The sequence below is a fragment of the Zootermopsis nevadensis genome, unplaced genomic scaffold (assembly GCF_977971745.1).
Source record: "Zootermopsis nevadensis isolate Lab colony 2312 unplaced genomic scaffold, Znev_1.0 Znev_ptg000038l, whole genome shotgun sequence".
Lineage (NCBI taxonomy): Eukaryota > Metazoa > Arthropoda > Insecta > Blattodea > Termopsidae > Zootermopsis > Zootermopsis nevadensis.
In genome coordinates this window covers 315,519-339,840 of record NW_028259170.1, presented here as the reverse complement: position 1 = coordinate 339,840, position 24,322 = coordinate 315,519, and the positions used below count along the sequence as shown (strand labels likewise).

General features: G+C 40.4%; 2 protein-coding genes and 1 long non-coding RNA gene across 4 annotated transcripts in view; 1 reads left to right on the top strand and 2 right to left on the bottom strand.

Annotated features, from left to right (window-relative positions):
* Positions 1–24,322, top strand: part of LOC110841044 (ryanodine receptor-like) — a 317,152-nt gene that overhangs the window by 117,132 nt on the left and 175,698 nt on the right. The window lies entirely within an intron of this gene.
* LOC110836335 (uncharacterized) lies at positions 50–10,150 on the bottom strand. The gene is made up of 3 exons (XM_087360122.1): positions 8,647–10,150; positions 7,662–7,871; positions 50–6,188 (listed from the first exon to the last, which is right to left on the bottom strand). Exon 3 carries the CDS (start codon positions 2,838–2,840, stop codon positions 2,139–2,141), a length of 702 nt encoding a protein of 233 aa, XP_087216248.1. The 5' UTR covers positions 2,841–6,188; positions 7,662–7,871; positions 8,647–10,150; the 3' UTR covers positions 50–2,138.
* On the bottom strand, positions 11,406–23,550 carry LOC147871792 (uncharacterized). The gene is made up of 2 exons (XR_015538296.1): positions 15,801–23,550; positions 11,406–15,649 (listed from the first exon to the last, which is right to left on the bottom strand). It is a non-coding gene; the product is annotated as an uncharacterized LOC147871792 (long non-coding RNA).

The window sequence follows — 24,322 nt, the reverse complement described above, 5'->3', positions numbered from 1 at the left end:
GCTATGAAGAACCCCGCCCAAACGTGGGACATGTCTCAGGACCCTGTTCGGTATACCGTTGGGGCCCGGAGCCTTGCCAACCTTGAGTCCCTTGATGGCCTGGGCGACCTCCGAGGGACAGGTTAATTTCGGTTCACTGCGCTTTTTGGACGATTTCCCACGTTATTTGATTTTTCGAAAAAATTGAAATTTCTCAAAAAATTAAAAATTTCTGCAAATGGCATGAAACGCACAGAAACCAAAATTTTCGGATAATTCGAAAAAAAAATTAAAAGTTGAAAATTTTCAAATATTCTTAGTTTTGTGCGCTTTTTGGACGATTTCCGACTTTTTTGATTTTTCAAAAAAATTGAAATTTCTCCCTTTGAAAATTTTCAAAAATCTTCGAAATTTTAAAGAAATTAAAAACGGCATGAAACGCATAGAAAACTAAAAATTTGGAATTCAGAATTTTTCAAAAAATTTTGGAGTTGTGCGCTTTTTGGACGATGTCCTACGTTTTCAGATTTTTCGAAAATTTTCATATTTTTCGTCAAACGTTTTCCCACAATATCCAGGCCAGGACCGGTCTTCGACGACCCCGTCACTGCCGATCCCTTTCTCTGTCGGACGCGGTGTCTAACGGACACGCTCTCTGCAAGATACGTTCTCTGTATCACCCGACATATGCCAGGCCGTCTGTGCACAGACCTGGTTCAGCAGAGACCGGGTGAGGCACAGCCCGAAACAAGCAGAGAGGTGTGAGACAGAGAGAGGCGAAGACGTGGTGAGTCACAGAAAATGGGAAGCAGAGATCGGGTGAGGCAGAGCCCGAGTCAAGCACGTACAGGCTGATGCAACACCGCATCAAGCAGAAACCGGTGAGGCACAGGACGAGTGACGCAGAGACCTTGCTAACCAGAGACGGATTCAAGCACAGACCTGCTGAATCACAATCCGTGTACAGGAGATACCGGTTGCCTCACAAAACTGAGTACGGCTGAGACTGTGTGAACCAGACAGTCCGACGGAGTCTAGTCCTGATAGGGATGGGCCGTGTCAAATTTAGAAGAAAAAAATTTCAAATTTTTCCAAAAATTAAAAAAACGCTGCAAACCTTATGAAATACGCACAAAACCAAAATTTTTTGTAAAATTCGAAAAAAATTAAAAGTTGAAAATTTTCAAAAATTCTTAGTTTTGTGCTCTTTATGGACGATTTCTCACGTTTTTAGATTTATCGAAAATTTTTATATTTGGCCCGGAACCCGTCGGCGGTCTCACGCACAAGAATCACGAGATCTCCCTTCATCTGCGCCACGATCCCGCAGGCCGACTCCGCGCGAATCCACTTGAGCGTGCGAAGAAGCGGCGTCAGATGACACGCCAGTGAGCGGCCCGGGGAGACCTGCACCCAAGTGCCTCTCCTCCATCGAGGAAGCGGGTCCCGGCTGAGAGCCTGGTCCCTTGGCTGAGAGCTTCACTGTCCCGCTTGGCGGGGTGAGGTCCGCGGGACGACTTCACGTCCCTCACTCCTTTAACTTCTTGCGAGGCCGCGGCTTTAGTGGGGAGCGGTGCCGAGGAATCCAACCCAGCAGTCGCCCAGCCACTACCCCGGTGTACGCCGCGCTGACCTCGGCATAGCTGCCGGCCACGCGAGGTGGCTTGTTCGCTCGTGGAGGTGGTTGTTGCTACCGCCTGGCCATCGGGCCGATGAACTTTCGCCGGCTCCGGACAGTGGCCCGGGCTCCAACGAACCGCTCGAGTTGGACAAGTGCAACTCGTTGGCTCGAGTAGGCCCTCCGACCACGGCTGTTGCTGCTGCCCGCTCTCTTCTTTTCCGCGGCGATGGCGTCCAGGAGCTGCTTCCGGACCTGCTGGAACAGCTCAGGGAGGTGGGCCTTCAGAAAGGCCAGCTCACCTCCTTCCATGCCTCGCCGAGTGTTGATGAACTCTCCGTGGACAACTATCCCAAATAATCAGCCGTCCAATACTCTAACCTATCCATGCCAATGGGGTGTGAGGTGCTAGGTTTATAGGCCGGAAAGTGAAAGGTGTAGCCTGCCCCGAGGCAATGGGAGTGGACCAATGGTAGCACGTGGGAGAAAGTAGAGAGAGAAAGGTTGAGTTTGGTTGGATGGATCTGCGCCCTGGAAAGGGCTAAGATAGTGGTCTGGGGGTGAGAGTGGGAAAGAAAGTGGAGATAGCAAGGTTGGGTTTGGTTGGATGGATCACGGCCCTGAAAAGGGGGCATTTCAGTGGTCTGGTTGGTTCTGGCGGCGCATTCTTGCTCGCTCTCGGAGTCCTCGAAGTGTGTGAATAAGATGCTTCCAGGTGAAGTCCATCTTCCCTGTTAAATTTATCGGGATGTAGTTCGATTTCGATGGCTTCCCTTATTATCCGATCCATGTAGCTGGTTTTTGAGGAGAGGATAGAAGTGTCCTCGAGCTGTATATGGTGTTCAGCAACCGCAGATTTCTCGGGCCGCCCGAGCCGAATGTGGCGTTCGTGATCCTTGATCCTGGCCTCAACAGAACGGCCTGTCTGGCCGATGTAGTCTTTACCGCACTCGCAGGGAACGCTGTATACGCCAGTCGTCTTCAGTCCTAGGTCGTCCTTTACCGGCCGGAGAAAACTGGGAATTTTCTTTGGCGGAAGACCAACAGACTTGATGTGCTTGGCCAGCAACCTGCTTATGCAGTTGAAGGTCGTCCCGACGTAGAGCAGGAAGGCAACTGAGGCTGGTTTTCCAGCGGGCGGTGACAGCCTCGCAGGCGGATTGACAGCTTTCTGGATCTGACGGTTGCTGTATCCGTCTTTCCTGAAGGTGGTCGTGAGTGTCTCCAGTTCACTCACCTGCATAAGTACCTATCTCCTTACAAGGATGCCTGCGTAACTACCTTCATAACACTTTCTCTGTATAACTTATCTTTACTTCCCACTCTCTTACAACCCCTCAATGCACACACAAAAAAACGTATATACGCACTTTCCCTCTAACCTAGTTAGTGGAATGCAACTTCCCTTAACAGATTCGTGACCCCGTATACCTTCCACTGACAAAACAAACAGCATATTAATGGATCCACTTCTCAAACTATTGTATTTACGAATCTATACCCAAATGCTACATGGCTGACAAATCTCAATACAACTCAACAATTAAACTGTAAATAACCTCCGTACCCACACCCTTCTTACTACATCAACTAGCTTACTATTCCTCCAGTACTTAGCCATCTAGGCAACGAACCCCCCCCAAAAAAAAACCAATTAACACTTATTGTACATTACCTGAGTAATCAGAGGCAAACATTGCCAAAGGCTGCCATATAACCTGTAAGCTTAGGGGAGAGGGTATGGGCAGTGACAATGCTTCCATTTTATTCAGTAACATCACAGGGAAATGAAGGGGAAGAAACATGATTACAGTACACATTACATCACAATAACAGTAGATAGCATGAACACAAGCACCAACTTCAAATGCACACAGTCCAAGGGTCACAAAATATATATACTAAAGCAGCACAAGTCCTGTACCAGTTCCATCCAGTTTTTCAACACTCACAGGTAAATAAAACCAGCAAATACAATGTTCACCCATAATAAACATAATAAATGCTCTAATTATGAGGAATTATGATAATCAAAATTCTCAATATCATTCAGCAAAATACATATTTTAGTTTTGCTGAGCATTATTGCCTTTCTCCTTTCCACAAATATGGTGACATTTGAAATCTCAGCACCAGGAAATACAACAACAAAGTTACAAGCGGTACAATGCACATCAAGTTGAGACAGATACATCTGTAGCAGACAGGAGGGCCCTTCATGTTCACAGCCAATTTCCTGTTGCAGTATGAAATGAGCTGCACATACACCACTGCTTCTCAGGCAAACAGTACACAGGTCTTGTTGACACACTGCATGCGGCTCAGTAGAATCTCAAGGATCACTCTATTTCTTGTACGTAAAGCACAGCCTAGAAATTTCAACCTATGCAACACATATCGCAAAACACTGAAATCCTCGAAGAAACGGTTTGCAACAAATGCACCATACACGAACTAACCCGTAACACTTCTCTGGAGGGCTCCTTTGAACGAGACATACATATGCTGATGCGGGAGAGCAGAACGAATGTAGAGAACAGCGGACGCAGCCTAGCCCGAACAAACAATGCTTAACACCTAGTACCTCTTTCGGACGCAGCAATCCCTCAGCAATCTATACGCAAAAGCTTGCAGCCTTCTGCTAAAGCAGTTTACGGAAAATAACTCAAGACCCTCTTTAGTTGGTCTCCTTTAACGAAACCTTGCCTAACCAACATATGCTTGTAGCGAGGCCGGTGAATTTTAGTATCCTGTGATGAAGTATGTGTGGCTTGTCAGCAGAGATATGTGGCCTACGATTCAAGGAAGCGTGACTTGTCAGTCGCCGGGCGTTGCTTTTCAGGACGCAGCATAAAACAACCAACCTATGCCACTCGTCAGGTAGCCAGCCACTGAAGCAGCCTAACCCGACTTACCTAAGACCGCGAGCAAGAAGCCTCAATAACAGAACAGACCGCTGCAGACGAAGGATAGCCAAACGTAAGACTCGAACTGAGCACGTAACCAGCGACGGACGTAGCCTACTCCAACCAATCTATGCACTTAAGCGTGTATGCTGCTTAGAACGCAGCCAACTGTCAGAAAATTAAACACGCTACGATGTAGCTCGCTTGCCTCAAAAAAATTACAGATACCCTTAACCTACTTCACATGCAGCCTTGACCAACATACGACTCCCAGCTGCTTGAAGCAGCCTCGGCTAAAGCACCTAATCACGTCAGCCGGTCGCCTACATTGGACGCACACTAAACTAACCAACCTATGCCACTTACGACTTTCGGTTTTGGACTTCGGGCTTTGGGTTCTGGGATTTCGGCTCTCGGCTTTTGGCTATTGCCTGTCGGCTTTGGGCTTTAGGCATTCTGCACTCCACTTTCAGCCTACGGCCTACCGGCTTCCGGCTTCGGGCCTCCAGCTTCCAGCGACAGGCTTCCGGCCTCCGGCCTCGGGCCTACGTCTTTAGGTTTCGGCCTACGGCCTACCGCCTTTGGGCTTTGGTCTTTGGAATTGGACTTTGGAATTTGATAAGAGATTCAACACATCTAGATACCCTTAACCTACTTCACATGCAGCCTTGACCAACATACGACTCCCAGCTGCTTGAAGCAGCCTCGGCTAAAGCACCTAATCACGTCAGCCGGTCGCCTACATTGGACGCACACTAAACTAACCAACCTATGCCACTTACGACTTTCGGTTTTGGACTTCGGGCTTTGGGTTCTGGGATTTCGGCTCTCGGCTTTTGGCTATTGCCTGTCGGCTTTGGGCTTTAGGCATTCTGCACTCCACTTTCAGCCTACGGCCTACCGGCTTCCGGCTTCGGGCCTCCAGCTTCCAGCGACAGGCTTCCGGCCTCCGGCCTCGGGCCTAAGTCTTTAGGTTTCGGCCTACGGCCTACCGCCTTTGGGCTTTGGTCTTTGGAATTGGACTTTGGAATTTTATAAGAGATTCAACACAACTAGTTCCACCCCACCCCCCCACAAAAGACAGAAATGCATACAGAATCAGCACTCTTATTCTGCAGTTGATTGTACACCTACCGACAAATGAGAACACCAGATAATTCCGTAACCCACTTACAACCCAAGAGGCACACTGTTCCCACACAGAAACTTACAGCAATGATTCTTGCATTAAGGCATTTGAAGAGACTAAATATTTGCCATTATGAACTCAAAATCATTTTAGCATTCAAACATTAACTAAACCGAAGCACGACCTCACTACCAACCGAGACAAATATTCCCAATGCCAGTCTTCTTTCACATCTCTAAGAACGTGGCCACAAAGAATTATAGTGCCGACCCAAATGAACTACGTGATGCGCGGAAAGAACAGACCAGAGACATCACAGAACAAACTAGAAACCGAAACTCCCACATGGAAACATCCTCGCTACCAACTCGCTGCACATGAACTACATACGCCAGTCATGGCAGTAAGTTTCCTGTTCTGAAATCAACTCAGTCTGCCAACTGTTGCCGCACATACTCCAATGCTTCTCTGGCAAGCAGTACGCAGGTCAGGTGACACACAGCACGCCGCCCAGTAGAATCTGGAGGAACATTCTATTTCTTGTAATCCGCTACCCCTAGAAAGACAAAATACATTCACATTATACAAATCAAGATTCCTCCGTACATGCATCACACTCCTCTAAGAACAAAAAGTTTTACTTCTTCACACAGTTAACATTTCTACCTCAGCCAATGGACACACTCCTTCCACTTTCACAAGGCAAATTTTGTCATGATCACTACAAACAAACGGATACACAACTTACCAATTCAAATATGGGTATTGACACTCAAACAACAAGCTCCCTCTCTCACAGGCTCATACAAGAGCTCCTGACGTGTGCATGCCGCCCTAGGGAATGATTTCCCCTTCAATACTCTTTCACAAATTTTTGTACATAAACTGCATGTTTAATAACCTCTGCCTGTGTGACACAAACACAAATAAAATTCCAAGCAGAATACAACGTAATTTTATTATGTTCTACATAACTGGAGTAACATAACAGCAGTTCAGTTCAAATACTGGAAGGGAATAATGCTTGAAGCTTATAAGGTTAGATAAATAGCCAAACTCTTTCTTGTAGCCATATGAATGTTACTCCCTCATCCTGGCACTTGCTAAATTGAGGGCAAGTGTTTGAAAGATGCTGCTTTGCTTCACAGAAAGTTTATAAGAATAACTCAGAAATCTGACCAGAGTGGCAAGTATACATATACAATAAATCATCTCAAATCCTTAACAAACTCACAATTTAGCTACTGGTCACAACCTGTATGAATATATATAGATATATCATACCTGGAATAAAAGCTTTCACTACAAAGTTATGAGAATAAAGTATAAAAATAATTTTTCACTTCTGGTGACTTTAAAGTTACTTGTCTTGCCGAAAGCTACCACAAACAATGTCTCAACTCCCTGCTAACATCCTTTAATCTCAAAATTACTCCAGTACTGCTACTGATAATGCCTTTATAGACAGTTCCAGGAAAGATCATATTTCTACTGAACCAGAAAAAAAATGTGCTCTCTGAGCATTACGCTCAACTTGTAATTATATATATATAAAAAAAATAGAACCGATATCTAATTATCATAATTACAGGAAACGATTCGGTCTTATAAATACAGACACTATTAAAGAATTTACGACACACGTAAATAACGAAAACTGGGAGTCAGATTCAAAATTCAGCACAATCCCAAATATCTTCTTAAAATATTTTCAAGCAAGTTTCCCCATCAGAACAGAGAAAAACATGTTTGAAAATAATGAATGTCTACTTATAGACAAATTACATTACAAACGGCATTCTCTAAAATATTTTAAAAAGACATGTATAAACTTAATCTCAAACAACGTCCTTGCAGGTGAACAATTTGGTGATAGAAAAAATCTCTCAACTGATAAAGCGGTTCAATTTTACACATAAAATCTTAAATGCACTAAATAATAAAGTGCATGTTGGTGGAATATTTAGTCATCTTGCCAAAGAATTCGATTGTGTAAATCATCTGATAAACATATTTCTCGTATACTTACACAACGCATGTCAAGTTGAGACAGAGATCAATCTCTCGCAGACATGAGGTCCTTCATGATAACAGCCGATTTCCTGTTGTCATATCAGAGAGCCAGCAAAGTGTTTCTGCACATACTCCACTCTTTTCCTGGCAACCAGTAGTCAGGTCAGGTGACGCAGCCTTCAACCTCAGTAAAGTCCCATGGATCAATCAAGCTGCTTCTCCGCAGCTATCACCAGAAAAAAAATGCTATCACATTCAACATATCAAGTTCGCCCCACCCCAAAAAAGACAGAAACAACACTCTTATTACACAGTTGATCGAACACCTACTTGCAGTCTGGGGAGCACACCATTGCTAAACACGTATTACTTGACGCTGCAAGACGAACATACTGATATTCCTGTACATCGCACATTAGTGACGAGGAATCTTTCTCCAAAGGCTACGAATGTCTATCCTCATTCTGTTTCCTATGCCTATTGACAATGGAGCTTCAAATCTGTACTATTTTTATTGTGGCATTTGAGCACTTTGTTTTACACCAGTCTGTATTATTGCATTGTTGTACTGTTCCCTCTTATGAACACACAGTTATGTGGATCTAACTACGAGCTGCATTTTGTGGGCCAATTAATATGCTGTGTCTTGGAGAAATATTGGTCCCCAACATCCTATTTTGTGTCAGGTGGATAGCAACAAGGTGTTACAGGCCATTTAACAGCAGCCACTACTGTCACTAAAAACTCTGCAACTACTTCCCACACACACATCAGATGAGCCCCATTCAACTTCTGTTGCCACATATTTTACTTTCACTGTGCTTTAAAGCCTTTCTCCTTTCCACAAATATGGTGACATTCGAAATCTCAGCACCAGCAAATACAACATCAAAGTTACAAGCGGCACTGTAATGATAAATGGTGCCACATATTTTCTTGGACAGACTTAACTCTATTACATGACAAGCTCATCTAATACATCATACAGCTCATGTACTTACACAAAGCCCTTCATGATCACAGCAAATTTCCTGTAGTGGTACGAAATCAGCCGCACATACACAGAAGAAGGCAATGGCAAACCACTTCTGGATCATCTGCCAAGAGGTCGGTGAAGTTTGGTGGCCTGTGACGAAGTATGTGTGGCTTGTCAGCAGAGATATGTGGCCTACGATTCAAGGAAGCGTGACTTGTCAGTCGCCGGGCGTTGCTTTTCAGGACGCAGCATAAAACAACCAACCTATGCCACTCGTCAGGTAGCCAGCCACTGAAGCAGCCTAACCCGACTTACCTAAGACCGCGAGCAAGAAGCCTCCATAACAGAGCAGACCGCTGCAGACGAAGGATAGCCAAACGTAAGTCTCGAACTGAGCACGTAACCAGCGACGGACGTAGCCTACTCCAACCAATCTATGCACTTAAGCGTGTATGCTGCTTAGAACGCAGCCAACTATCAGAAAATTAAACACGCTACGATGTAGCTCGCTTGCCTCAAAAAAATTACAGATACCCTTAACCTACTTCACATGCAGCCTTAACCAACATACGACTCCCAGCTACTTGATGCCGACTGGGCTAGAGAACCTATTCACGTCAGCCGGTCGCCTACATTGGACGCACACTAAACTAACCAACCTATGCCACTTACGACTTTCGGTTTTGGACTTCGGGCTTTGGGTTCTGGGATTTCGGCTCTCGGCTTTTGGCTATTGCCTGTCGGCTTTGGGCTTTAGGCATTCTGCACTCCACTTTCAGCCTACGGCCTACCGGCTTCCGGCTTCGGGCCTCCAGCTTCCAGCGACAGGCTTCCGGCCTCCGGCCTCGGGCCTACGTCTTTAGGTTTCGGCCTACGGCCTACCGCCTTTGGGCTTTGGTCTTTGGAATTGGACTTTGGAATTTGATAAGAGATTCAACACATCTAGATACCCTTAACCTACTTCACATGCAGCCTTGACCAACATACGACTCCCAGCTGCTTGAAGCAGCCTCGGCTAAAGCACCTAATCACGTCAGCCGGTCGCCTACATTGGACGCACACTAAACTAACCAACCTATGCCACTTACGACTTTCGGTTTTGGACTTCGGGCTTTGGGTTCTGGGATTTCGGCTCTCGGCTTTTGGCTATTGCCTGTCGGCTTTGGGCTTTAGGCATTCTGCACTCCACTTTCAGCCTACGGCCTACCGGCTTCCGGCTTCGGGCCTCCAGCTTCCAGCGACAGGCTTCCGGCCTCCGGCCTCGGGCCTACGTCTTTAGGTTTCGGCCTACGGCCTACCGCCTTTGGGCTTTGGTCTTTGGAATTGGACTTTGGAATTTTATAAGAGATTCAACACAACTAGTTCCACCCCACCCCCCCACAAAAGACAGAAATGCATACAGAATCAGCACTCTTATTCTGCAGTTGATTGTACACCTACCGACAAATGAGAACACCAGATAATTCCGTAACCCACTTACAACCCAAGAGGCACACTGTTCCCACACAGAAACTTACAGCAATGATTCTTGCATTGGCTTGGAAAATGATAGAGGATAGATTATTAAAGCCATGCTACCTGGGCAGGGACGATCATACTCGGAAAATTAGGACTAGGAAACAAAGAACGGATGTAGGCAAATATTCCTTTGTAAATAGGACCATAAGAAGCTGGAACCAATTACCTCCAGGCGTGCTAGAGTCTTTCCCCTGTAAATTAGGCACCTTTAGAAAGAGGGTCAGAAAAGTAGTTACAAGCTAAGGGTTATTAAGTTGGGAATAAATGGTGATAAGTGAAGTGAAGTGTCTTAGTCTCCAAGTGATGAAGGGCTGTAGTTCTTTGGGATAAAATTTTCATGTACTGAGAGCGGACTTTATATTCCACTCTTAAGTATTGTGATTAATTAGTGGATGTGTGTTTTTTTATTGTGTGTCAGATGTTTTATTTTGAGTGTGGTATGTTGTATTGTTGTGTCTCATTGTATTGTTGTGTGAGTGCATCAGTTCATGACGTTTGTAATACATTACAGTTATTGTCTTATGTCTAGGTGGTATTAAGTTCTTTTTTTTAAGTTAAGTACTTGAGGTTGGATGGTTTTGTAATTTATGAGTTGGTTGATTTTGAGTGGGATGTGTTGTTTTTGTTGTGTCCTTTTTTATTGTTTTGTTCTGTCTCTGTGTTGATGTATCTCATTGTATGTTGTGTCTTATGGTTTTTGTTGTGTCCTTTGTTTATTGTTTTGTTGTGTCTCATTGTGTTGATGTATCCCATTGTTTGTGTGTCATATTGTTTTTGTTGTGTCCTTTTGTTTATTGTTTTGTTCTGTCTCTGTGTTGATGTATCTCATTGTTTATTGTGTCTTATTGTTTTTGTTGTGTCCTTTGTTTATTGTTTTGTTGAGTCTCATTGTGTTGATGTATCCCATTGTTTGGGTGTCATATTGTTTTTGTTGTGTCCTTTTGTTTATTGTTTTGTTCTGTCTTTGTGTTGATGTATCTCATTGTTTATTGTGTCTTATTGTTTTTGTTGTGTCCTTTTGTTTATTGTTTTGTTCTGTCTCGTTGTGTTGATGTATCTCATTGTTCTGTTCTGTCTCATTGTTTTGTATGTTATTGTAGGACACTGCCACCGGGTATAAACCCATTTGCAGTCAATAATAAATAATAATAATAATAAATTAAGGCATTTGAAGAGACTAAATATTTGCCATTATGAACTCAAAATCATTTTAGCATTCAAACATTAACTAAACCGAAGCACGACCTCACTACCAACCGAGACAAATATTCCCAATGCCAGTCTTCTTTCACATCTCTAAGAACGTGGCCACAAAGAATTATAGTGCCGACCCAAATGAACTACGTGATGCGCGGAAAGAACAGACCAGAGACATCACAGAACAAACTAGAAACCGAAACTCCCACATGGAAACATCCTCGCTACCAACTCGCTGCACATGAACTACATACGCCAGTCATGGCAGTAAGTTTCCTGTTCTGAAATCAACTCAGTCTGCCAACTGTTGCCGCACATACTCCAATGCTTCTCTGGCAAGCAGTACGCAGGTCAGGTGACACACAGCACGCCGCCCAGTAGAATCTGGAGGAACATTCTATTTCTTGTAATCCGCTACCCCTAGAAAGACAAAATACATTCACATTATACAAATCAAGATTCCTCCGTACATGCATCACACTCCTCTAAGAACAAAAAGTTTTACTTCTTCACACAGTTAACATTTCTACCTCAGCCAATGGACACACTCCTTCCACTTTCACAAGGCAAATTTTGTCATGATCACTACAAACAAACGGATACACAACTTACCAATTCAAATATGGGTATTGACACTCAAACAACAAGCTCCCTCTCTCACAGGCTCATACAAGAGCTCCTGACGTGTGCATGCCGCCCTAGGGAATGATTTCCCCTTCAATACTCTTTCACAAATTTTTGTACATAAACTGCATGTTTAATAACCTCTGCCTGTGTGACACAAACACAAATAAAATTCCAAGCAGAATACAACGTAATTTTATTATGTTCTACATAACTGGAGTAACATAACAGCAGTTCAGTTCAAATACTGGAAGGGAATAATGCTTGAAGCTTATAAGGTTAGATAAATAGCCAAACTCTTTCTTGTAGCCATATGAATGTTACTCCCTCATCCTGGCACTTGCTAAATTGAGGGCAAGTGTTTGAAAGATGCTGCTTTGCTTCACAGAAAGTTTATAAGAATAACTCAGAAATCTGACCAGAGTGGCAAGTATACATATACAATAAATCATCTCAAATCCTTAACAAACTCACAATTTAGCTACTGGTCACAACCTGTATGAATATATATAGATATATCATACCTGGAATAAAAACTTTCACTACAAAGTTATGAGAATAAAGTATAAAAATAATTTTTCACTTCTGGTGACTTTAAAGTTACTTGTCTTGCCGAAAGCTACCACAAACAATGTCTCAACTCCCTGCTAACATCCTTTAATCTCAAAATTACTCCAGTACTGCTACTGATAATGACTTTATAGACAGTTCCAGGAAAGATCATATTTCTACTGAACCAGAAAAAAAATGTGCTCTCTGAGCATTACGCTCAACTTGTAATTATATATATATATATATATATATAAAAAAAATAGAACCGATATCTAATTATCATAATTACAGGAAACGATTCGGTCTTATAAATACAGACACTATTAAAGAATTTACGACACACGTAAATAACGAAAACTGGGAGTCAGATTCAAAATTCAGCACAATCCCAAATATCTTCTTAAAATATTTTCAAGCAAGTTTCCCCATCAGAACAGAGAAAAACATGTTTGAAAATAATGAATGTCTACTTATAGACAAATTACATTACAAACGGCATTCTCTAAAATATTTTAAAAAGAAAAAAAATAAACTTTCTTTTTCTAACAAAAAACAGCCTCCTCAACCGGTGAATGCTCTTTAGCGAAATTATCAATGCTTACTGTCAGAATGATAGAAAGCAGAAACATTATACTCTGTGGCCAAATGGCACTATCACTGAACGCTCTTTGTGGTACACTTTATTACCACTGTGTTTCAAAGGCGTTATGCAATCGTATATTACCTACGATAGATGTGACAGACAGTAGGAGTGTCCCAAGTTACATCTGTCATTTCCATACGGTTATCTCTGCACGAATATCATAAAATGTAAATGTTATGCATTGATGGAATTTCTATAAAAATCCATATTATACTGGACCAAACTGTATCCTTGTACTTTAAATACGTGCTCAAAAGCTGTCATTACAATAAAAAAGTCATTCAAATTCTGAATGAAAGTTCTGTAACAAGTGAATAATATGGGCATGTGAATTCTTGCAAAGCAGAAGCAGGCTCCTGACCAGCACATCAACATCCAGTCACAATCCCTGCAAGATTTCAACACTGGTATAGTGAAGATAGTTTCAACAAATGTTCTCAAACAAAATGAACAACAGCAAGACCAGCAACGAACATTCACATAAAAGACACACTGCACCTTAAATTCATGGGCAAGGTCTGTGTTGGAAAAGCTGGCAAACAAATCAAAAGAAAACACAAGATACACACACAGATTTCAAACTCGACGTAACATTTGGGTTGTGGGGCTTCCATAAAAATAAATCTGTAACAGGCACAGTATCTTCACTCTCAGTCTGAAGCCATTTTTCAGTTCACTGTCAATCTTTTCAAAACTTCTCATAGCACGCACCATGACATGAACTTTTGATTTCCTCATTTCTTACTAACTCTGGAGAAAGTTTCCCCATAATCAAACCAGTGTTACTGGACTCCCAGAAAACTATGCCCAAAATACGCCATCAGTAGGTCAGCCTGGTATATGGTGTTCTTTCAAGGATGGAATCACTCAATCCCTATCACATACTTTTATTATAAATTCTGTTGCCCATTTTCTGTTCTCAAATTTCCTAAGTACACGAAGCCTTTGTTTTACTGTCAGTAGAATTTTATTATGATTTTCATCCACCTTCTTTAGAACCCCCACCCCCACCCCACAGGTAAGTTGAAGGCCTATTTCACCTGTGCTTATTTAAAAAATTAGTAATGCATGAATATTCCAAACACTCATAATCAGGAGCTTACTGAACAAGTAAGAACCCATAAATTTCTCTTTCATGACATTATGCAATCATAATGTACAAAGTCAACAGATTTCTAGTACTTTCCTTTTGCAACCATGACAGGCCCAATATAGACAAGTTGGTGGGGAGTGGAAATATTCTACTTGAGTGTGCCCTTTGGAATGGAGACAAATCACATATTGGATTAACTGACAATTCATCCTTAAATAGGAATGATCATACCAGACACGGATTACAACTTAATTCAGAAGGCAAGTAGAAGCTTGTGCAACTCACTGCTAATTAGATTAGGTGCAAACTGGATACCTGTAATCACTGATGTAAGATCTAACCCTTCTTTTAGGCTTAAGCCCAAATCTGTCACCAAATACCTGAAAGATGTCTACATCAATGCTAATAAACCAGTTCTAAATTCAGAATACAATCAAGATAACAATTCTGTGGTGCACCATCATAACATAAGAGGACTTTCAAACAAAACTGATCAACTATCAGTGTCCATTAATAATAAGTACACACCCTAATCTGTGTTTAACACAACACCACAGGTAAACTTGAAAATGTTACTTTTGGAGGTACTTACTCTAGATGAAATATGGTAAAAGAAGGTGCAAGTATTATTGCCAAAAAGAACCTAAAATTTAATTAGATAAATGTATTGTGTCACTAAAATAACAAGAAATAGATGCTGCATTGTGCAATTGGAATCTAAACATTCCAACATATATGTCCTAGCTATACATAGAGCCCCCACTGGCAATGCTGACTTTCCTAAACAAGTTACAAAGCATTATAAATTATCTTTTTAAACCTACAGCACAACATCGTCAACTGTGGTCCCATTATCATCAATACAAATTATCTTATTGAAAGTCACCATAAAAATGTGTAAAATGATCGACTAGCATCTTCCAATGTCATGGCAATAGTTAATTTCCCCATAAGAATCCAAAATTACTCCATCTGATCACGATGTATGACTTCTAGTAATATTAATAATAAAAAAGTCGATCTCCAGTTATCATAAGTACAGAATATCAATCAGACTCAGAAATGAAGACACTATTAAAGAATGTATAACACATCGAATGAAAATTGGCACTCAGTATTAAACAGCCTTGATGTAGATTCAAAATTCAACACATTCCTAAATAATCTCTTAAAAATGTATAAGCAAGTTTCACCACCAAAACAGTGATAAAATATCTGAAAAGAATGACTGGATCACAAAGATAAAAAAAGATTACCTAATTTGTCAATAGTGGAACAACCAAGTAATGAAAATTCACTGCACGAAATATTATAAGATACTTACTTTCTCGAGGTCTAAATCAGATTAAATGTGACAACCAGACTAAACAGCCTCGAGCAAAAAAACAAAATAAAAGCAGTCTGGAAAACATGAAAGAAATAAATCAGGGAAACATTCTACAGAAATATTGACCTCATTAATAAAGATAAATGATAATGTAATAAAAAATATTAAGCTCTTAGCAAATTATTTCAATATTTCTTAACAAATACAGAAAAGATTAATAATCACGCTACAAAACAGAAGCAGAAGTCACAACAAAATATCTTAGTCAAACAATCCCAAACACACGAAGTAGAATGATGGCGCCATCGTCGTCGCGACCAGAGATGACATTATCAGAAACGCAGAGAGAACCACTATTCTCGTCAGCACTTCAAACACATGTGCAATATTTTTTGTTCTTCCTTTGTGTTCAAGTTGATTTTATTTTTCAAATTGTCTCCCTTTCTCTGTTGTTAAACATCAACTTTTCTCATGTTATACTGTTTAGGCTATCTCCATTCATCCTGTCTTGATTTTGCTACAACTGAAAACTATCCCCCTGCTATTAATGTTAATTTTCAGAATTCTTCATCAAAACATAGTTTATGCTGCTTCAATTTGTAACTACATACATTCTCTTTGGTAGAGAATGTTAGGTTCACTATAACACTTTTTCAAATATTTCTGAAGTTGTAAAGTTGTTTCCTGGTCTTTAATATTCACACTGTGTACTTTCTTCGCATTAAATCTCTCCCTATTAAGCTTTTATGCTACTCACTGGTTTTGTAACAGTCACTCCCCAACTGTTGTAACCACTGGATATTGATCGTTATCTCAGTAAATTTCTATGAAAGCTTTTATATCAAGTATAATTGAATGCTGTCTTTTGTCCAACAAGATGTGATGGATATGACTGTCTCTCTTCCTATCGGGAAACACCAAAATGTATTTATACATGTCTCAAAGTGGAACATCATATGCCTCACAGTCAGACTTTCCAATTTGGAAAATGTGTTATCTAATCACCCTAAACCTCTAAATTAGCACACTAAAATGAAGTGAAATTTTATTTATTTTCCTAATTCTTCTGTTTAGGGTAAAACTAAAGGATTTAATATAATTTAATTTATTTTTCACAATATGAAGCAATTAATTACATTTTATATTTTACGTAATTTTAAACACTGTTTTCAAGGCCACTTTCTCTGCTTTGCCATACCAAGGGTTCAAAAAACACTGCAGAATATCCACCATCCCAACAGGAGCCAAACCTTCTGCTGCATTAAAGATTTGTACCTATTCTATCTTCCTACTTATAAACAGGAACATAGTAAATTAGGACTCTACACTCAAATTCCAAAAATAGTGACCATCTTCATTTTCCACCACTTAAACTTCCTCTTTGGCCTTTCCTACCTCTCCTTCTTGTATCTGCCTAGTCTCTGTTCACCAGTCTACGTTTCTCATCCCCCTATCACGCTCAATCAAATTCAATGTTCACACAAATTCATACCCTGGACATATCAGGACAACCGTGAATGTTAGTATCATGTTCCCACTACCATTTGAGTCCCCAAAGTAACCACTTTCTAGATCGTTGCTAAAACACACACACAATTCCATTCAAATACTTATTATCACCATACAAGGTATCCATACAGCCTACAAACCACCTAATTCAGAAGCTGGCAAAGGAACTGCAACCAACGCTAAACATATAAATGACATACAGTTTATATGCTAAATAACCTATGAATATATCAGCACCAGAAAAACAAAAATCGTTTTCCCTTAACACACAACAGGCTATAAACTCTACATATTCAGCTCTCACAAAGCTACCTGCAAGAAGTGGGGTTCCTTCAATGTTATTGAAGAGATATATTACTGACCGCTGTCTAACAACTGACAATCTTGAAATATAGATAAGACATGAACTGCTCCGAAATCCGTAACACTTGATAACTATAAACAGAAGCAAAAGGGATACAACACTGTACCTCAGACACTTCAATATTCCTGTGACAATCTGACTTCAATGGTCTTATGCCTCGGCCCAGAATTGGAGTCCAGCTAGCAGCCTCAAGTATTCGCATTTAAATCCCTAGTTCTCATACATTAGAGGTTAACAAACTACTACCTCTGCATCTGCACCTCCACATTTCAAACGCACTAAGTCAAGTATGGCTCACATTCCCACAGAACATTCAACCCACTGCACCTCAAACTGAGGTCTCCCCATCTTGGGTTTGTGTGTGATATGTCACTACAGCTACACCAGGCATTGCCAAACATTTCAGCTCACGGGGTCCTCTTCAATGTTTTATGAGATTCCACACAGCAGCTCTCAAATCTCACAGTTTTAATATAAAATTATGTTTCAAATAACATGTCCGACAGCTACTTGTGTACTGCTGTTTAAATGAAATTCACATTTCATTAACATGTGGGAATATACAAGAATAACAAACAAACACCAAGTTTAAGCTTCGGAATTAGTAAAAATAGATGGTTATAATCTTTCATGCTCTTGTGATTGCCCCTAAAACTATTTTACCTCTTTCTAATGTGACCTATCGCAGACACTGACCCTGACACACTTGAGCTAAGCCATGACCAGAAGCCATGTTCCCTTGTGCTATATGCTCTGACCCGACCAATGAGACTTGTTAGCCAGGACAAACAGTAGCCACGTAGATGACACTAAACTGGGTCAAAAATAACAAAATTTAACATCATCTTCCCTCTTTTTATAAGTCTGCTTCCTCCTCCGAAACCCCAACAATTCCTGATGCATTTCTTGTCGCTTACACCCAAGCTAAAAGATCATCCAGCCTTCATTCGCATTAGAACCACTGAGTTTCAAACTGTTACTTCCTCATATTCATAACCACTCTCACATAAAATATTCAATTACACGACTTAATGGATTCAGGATTGTTAAATGCTCTTTCCTAGATCCTGCTGAAACTCTTATGCTCATTTAAGGTACAATATTATGCTTTCAAAGTTTTCCTATGCATGCTCTTTATGAACATTGAACTGTCTGCAATGAGTCCACACGTCAGGTTAAGGGAAACAAGCAGGAAACAAAATTAATTCAAAATAGACAACGACAATCTCAATCTGACTACTCTCTCCTTTTTATAACATTCAAGACAAAAATCTGACACCAACACGACAAGTGGGCATTAAACAACTGTTTCTGTGTGTGTGTTTACATTCATAGTTACTCAACCTGGTTCACACTCTCACAACCATTTCAGTAACATCCCCTCTTCTTCAAACTACTTGTTAATATGATCTTTGCCATCAGCTTTACATAACCTGTCTGTCCATTAAACAGTACAACTGCTTTATATTGCTAAATTATGAACATTATTGCTAACAAAAATTGTAAAACTGCACACGCATAGCTGCAAAGACATATAACTTTAAACAGAGTAATTCTTTGACAGATCCATAAGAAAATTCTACACTTGCCCTAAAAAAAGGGGAAACCTGGGATTCCACATGGACAACAAAGTATTCCTTACAACAAACAGTACAAACATCATCAATACTGGAAATTACATTTTAACTTTAAACGAAACAGTTTCTGACATGCCTTTAACCACTTTTACAATTTATATATATATATATTCAGAGATTATCAACAGTTTCTCAACACAAAGAAATAGCAAGCTTTGTTCTACAAAGACTTCTGACAGAACAGTGTATGTAATTTCTAATGCTGTGTGAAACCAAGAGATGAATTGTGTAACTATCACTGCACAAGGTATGTGATGTAGATTGGTTTATTTGTAAAGACAATCCCCAATAACTATTTGTCCCAGTGTGAGTACTTTCACCTTTCTTCAAGCATGTCTACCTTGAGGGTTTGTGACTTACAAAAGAAATGGCAATTTCACAAAGAGGCAAGCTTGGCCAATGTAAAATATTGCAATGTCATGCATTTCATGCAGGAGAATTGAAAAACAATTACCAGTAAAGGCGTGTAGAGGCACGCAGTGTTTCAAGTGACACAAGATAAGCAATGATACTTGTATTTTACCAGTCCTCAGACATCCTCCATCCATACTTCTGAAATTCAAGCAGAGTAATATGATCTTCTCAAAAACATTTAGCTGCTATACAGAGTAAAAACAGTATGCAATATTTTATCACAGCCAGTTATTTTAAATCCACGATCACATTCTTTCAAGGCCACTTGCCAAAACTGGGAAAAACTTCCCCAAATCCCTGTAAGACACCTCGATAATGAACTGTGGTTCAATAATGTGCTTGTGCCATTCATCATAGTCAGATGCCATAACAGAGAAGTTACTGGATATTTTATCCACACTAAACTTGATTATTCTTTAATGCATCCTTCTTTGAACACAAGGTATAGCAAATGAGGTTTACAGTAATACACCTTTACTCTAAGTATCTTAAAGCCAGTAATCACTAGGGGTTATAAGGACTAAATTAAAATTACAAATAGGTTGTAAATGCACAATAAGGGTGAAAGATACAGGCACTGTCAATTGAACATTCATGAATCCTTTCAAATCTGAACAACTTTTCAGTTACGCACAAGTCACATGTTGATATTTTAATGCCCAATTGTCTCTAAAAGCAAATATATCCTTATTTGCTCATTCATATCATATAGTGAATTATCACTAGTCTTTAACTATGCTTTTTCATTTTATTATACAATAAGTGTATAGTGAAAAGACACAATCACAACTCGTTTAATCAATACCTACTCATGAACATATAACGAACAATTCATGTCAATAAGGCAAACAGAACAGCAAAGCAATAACTCTGATCTGCCATTAAAAAAACTAACATAAATATAGGTATCCAAGAGCATGGCCCTATGGAAACTATGAAAACTATTCAGTATTGTTTTTGACATACAGGACTGCATATAAATACAAGAATAGCAAATTCCTATATAAATCTTGTGTATTATCATCAGGCATTCAACATCACGACAGTGACTGCAGATGCCTGCACTGTCCTCTTCTTCTGTGTCAAGCAAACGAGATCAAACTTTTAATTACTAAGAAAACTTTGTCTCTGGCACGCAACCTGATATATACTTAAAAGAACTCGACTCTATGATATTCAAACTGCAACATTCACTTCTACTCAACAGACGTCCATCCACATGGTTTCACCCATACATAAGAGATTCTTCACATACAAAAATCAATTCTCCATGAAATTTGTAAATACGGGTTCCAAAACTTTTAATGGTCACATTTCATGTACACTGTATAAGCATGTATGCACTTATTAGGTGTACATATATAAAGACATATATGCATGTATACATAAATGCAAAATGCTGCTCCATCAGTTTTCATTCATGGAAGACACATATACATATCAATTGCATGTAATACATGAAAATAGTAATATTACTAAATATCTCATATAATTTTGTAATTATATATATTTGCTTTAAACACATTAACTGGCTAGTTACTGTTGAAAACAATGTACATATGAAATAAGTTCCCTCTTTCAGTAATGCTTTGCTTTCTTAGCAAACATAATTTTATAATAATAATATATATATATATACATATAAACTATTTGAAAATGTGACTTCCTATATCACCATTCTTGAAAATCAAACATAATCACATAACTTGTAACATAACATAGTCAAAAGTATGATAATGATAAACTTTTCAAAACTGAACATCAGTCAGAAATGACTTGAAGCTTTCACAGTGACTAAATGTGATAAAATCTTCTCAGGCAACCAGCAGCATCAATCTGGAGCAAAGTCCAGCATTTCAGAAACCTACAGGGAATGATGCGACATGTCGCTGCTGTTTCTTGTTAAATACATAATCAATGCAGCCAGACCAATGAATGCATCTGGATCTTTGTGTCAGAAAGACCTGATCAGTATCGTCTAAAATCCACAAATCAGTCAAAAGTACCGCATCGTCTATTTTGTAGGATTATTTCACAGATCATGCAATTTCCAAACTTCTGCACGTAAAATATACAACGCCTCATCAAAATCAGCGTGAATACGAGCGCTTGAAGCATTTCAGTCAGTAATCACTTGTTTCACAGAAACGAGGCTACTAAACAAATGCTGACTCCATACTGTGCTATGGGCTCAAGAAGCCCTCCCTATTGTCATCAGCTAATTTGCAGATGCCTCAACAGCTGTCAAACACGTAAGATCATGCCATATCCATATCCACAAGACAGTCACTGTCAAGTTCATTACTTTTAGCTGGAACTTCTCTAGTTTTTTGTTAAACATTCCAAACATCCTGTTCATTTCACCTTATCAATTTGCTATTATTGCAATGTACGAGGTGCGATCAGAAAGTTTACAGACTGCGCCTATAAAAACCTGTACACTTATCTCAGGTATTAAATTCATCCATCACCCTCGGAGTAGTTCCCAGCGCCGCTGCCAAGCCTGGAAGCATCCCTGGAAATCTTTCTTTGTCAGCCTGTCAAGCACCATCTGCGATTCTGCCTGAATCTCTTCTATCGTCTCAAATCTCCTTCCCTTTAGCTGAATTTTCATCTTTGGCAAGAGGAAGAAGTCACACGGCGAATAAGGAGGGTGCGGGATGACAGCCATGGTGTTTGAGGCCAAAAACTGCCGAACTTTGAGGGCGGTGTGTGCTGGCGCGTTGTCATGATGCGTCGCATGTGGAGTTCTTCCTTTAGAATCAGCTGACAGGTTCCATAGCCTATCCCAACAATGTCGCACAAGTCGTTGATGGTACGACGTCGATCTTCGTAACATTTTCGGGCGTTGTGCTCGAAGATGGTCGTCCAGAATGCTCGTCATCATCGACAGAGGTTCGGCCATTTTTAAAACGTGAATGCCACACAAAAGTTTGCGGACTCCCCAAATGCTTGCTTTAGAATTTCATAGGTTTCCGTAGCCGTTTTGGCGAGTCTTTGGCAAAATGTGATGCACACGCCATTCCGAAATTGCAGGAGGGTCGGTGTAATGCACTACCAAAACGCCCGTAACTAAGAAACAAATGCTAATTCGATGATGCCGGCTGGCACACTGATTCACTATGATTGTAGGCCGCACCCCCTAGCGGCAGAAGCTCGTACTACATCCGGTTCGCCCTCTATTGACACAGTCTGGAAACTTTCTGATCGCACCTCGTAATCTGCAAACCGGATACTGTGCACCTGTTTTCCATTAATTTTTCTTGGAATAAACAGTGATAATTTCCCTCAAATGCACAGCTAACTGATATTCGTAACAGACACACGTTAAATTGCCTTTGAGGTATAAACTGCATTTTAAGTATTATTTACTGCTTACTTAAACCTCACAACAATAATGAATGACAATCTTATTATTAAGAAACAGATAAAACATAAACTGCAAGATTTGAGATTCTCAAATTGGCGAGTATGAAGATGGCTGTCATCCAGGTTGTAGTGCCGTGCTGGTAAACTTTCACCAGAATACACGACGCTACAATGCTGAAGACAGCCATTTTTAATGCTAAAATCCATTCAGAGACACTGGTAAACATCGCACACATTTTAGTGAACAAGGCTTGCAGGCATAACCTTGAAAACATAAAGAAGAAATGTTAAGCTTATTTCAGCAAGCTGATGACAGGATTATAGGAAGAGATGATTCACAGATTTCTTAGTGGCACTCACCTAAAGTAAGCAAACTAAAGTTATTATTGGTGTTTTCCCAGAACTGATAATTGTACCATTTGTGTGTTCATTTTTGTGCCTGTGCGTAACAGACATTTTCAAGCATATACAGTGAAACCTCGATGCATCGTTTCGGCGGGGGTGGGAAATAAAAACGATGAATACGGGAAAGCATTAAAAATTTAAAAAAAGCAATGTTTCTCTTTCAAAGTTACTTCTTTTTACCAAAAAAGTCTTTAATGGACAAATGGTTTGTCGAAACTTTACGTTTTAAGCCAAACAGAGACCTTTCCACATTCAAAATGTTTTCCTCGTCACGTTCAATAATATTATGCGCATAAAAGAAAGACTAAATCAAGCGTATGTAAACGCTCGTGCAATTTGCTGGATACTGCACGACTTTCACATTTCGTAGAAATGTCGTGTCCTTCGGATGAGCGGCACAATTATCTACAAACAGCAAAATCTTTCTGCCTTGTGTGCCCATGGAGGCATCCAGAGAACTTAAGAACGCCGTAAAGATGTCTGTGGTCATCCAAGCCTTTTTGTTGGCGTGATATTTCACCGGACGTTTTTTCATGTTTTTGAAACAACGCGGTTTTAGTGATTTTCCAACTACAATCGGAACCCGTTTGTCACTACCGTCACTGTTAACACACAGAAGAACAGTAATTCGGTGTTTTGCACGTTTTCCCCCGTGGCAAGATTCACCTTTCAATGCCAGCGTCCTATCCGGGAGGGCGTTGTAGAAAAGTCCTGTCTCATCCGCATTATAAATGTCCCTCCAGCAGACTCTCGAGCCACAGCTCCGTTCTTTCCACATCCACAGCAGCACTTTCGCCGGCTAACTTCTTGTAGACCATACCATGTCGTTCTTTAAATCTACTAATCCAGCCATTCGACGCTGCAAAATTTTCAATATTCAGTCTTGCGGCTATCGTCTTGGCTTTTTCCCGCAAGATGTTGCCATCAACAGGAATTCCTGAGGCCCGCGATTGCTGGTACCAAGTGAAGAGGACACTTTCTAGCTCACTGAAAGTTGATTTCCTTCCGGTTTTCCTTTTTTTGCATGAATTACCGCACTTGTCAGTTTG

Excerpts from the sequence above, each read along its gene's own strand:
- LOC110836335 (XM_087360122.1), bottom strand. The coding sequence starts at position 2,840 with ATGCAGGTGAGTGAACTGGAGACACTCACGACCACCTTCAGGAAAGAC.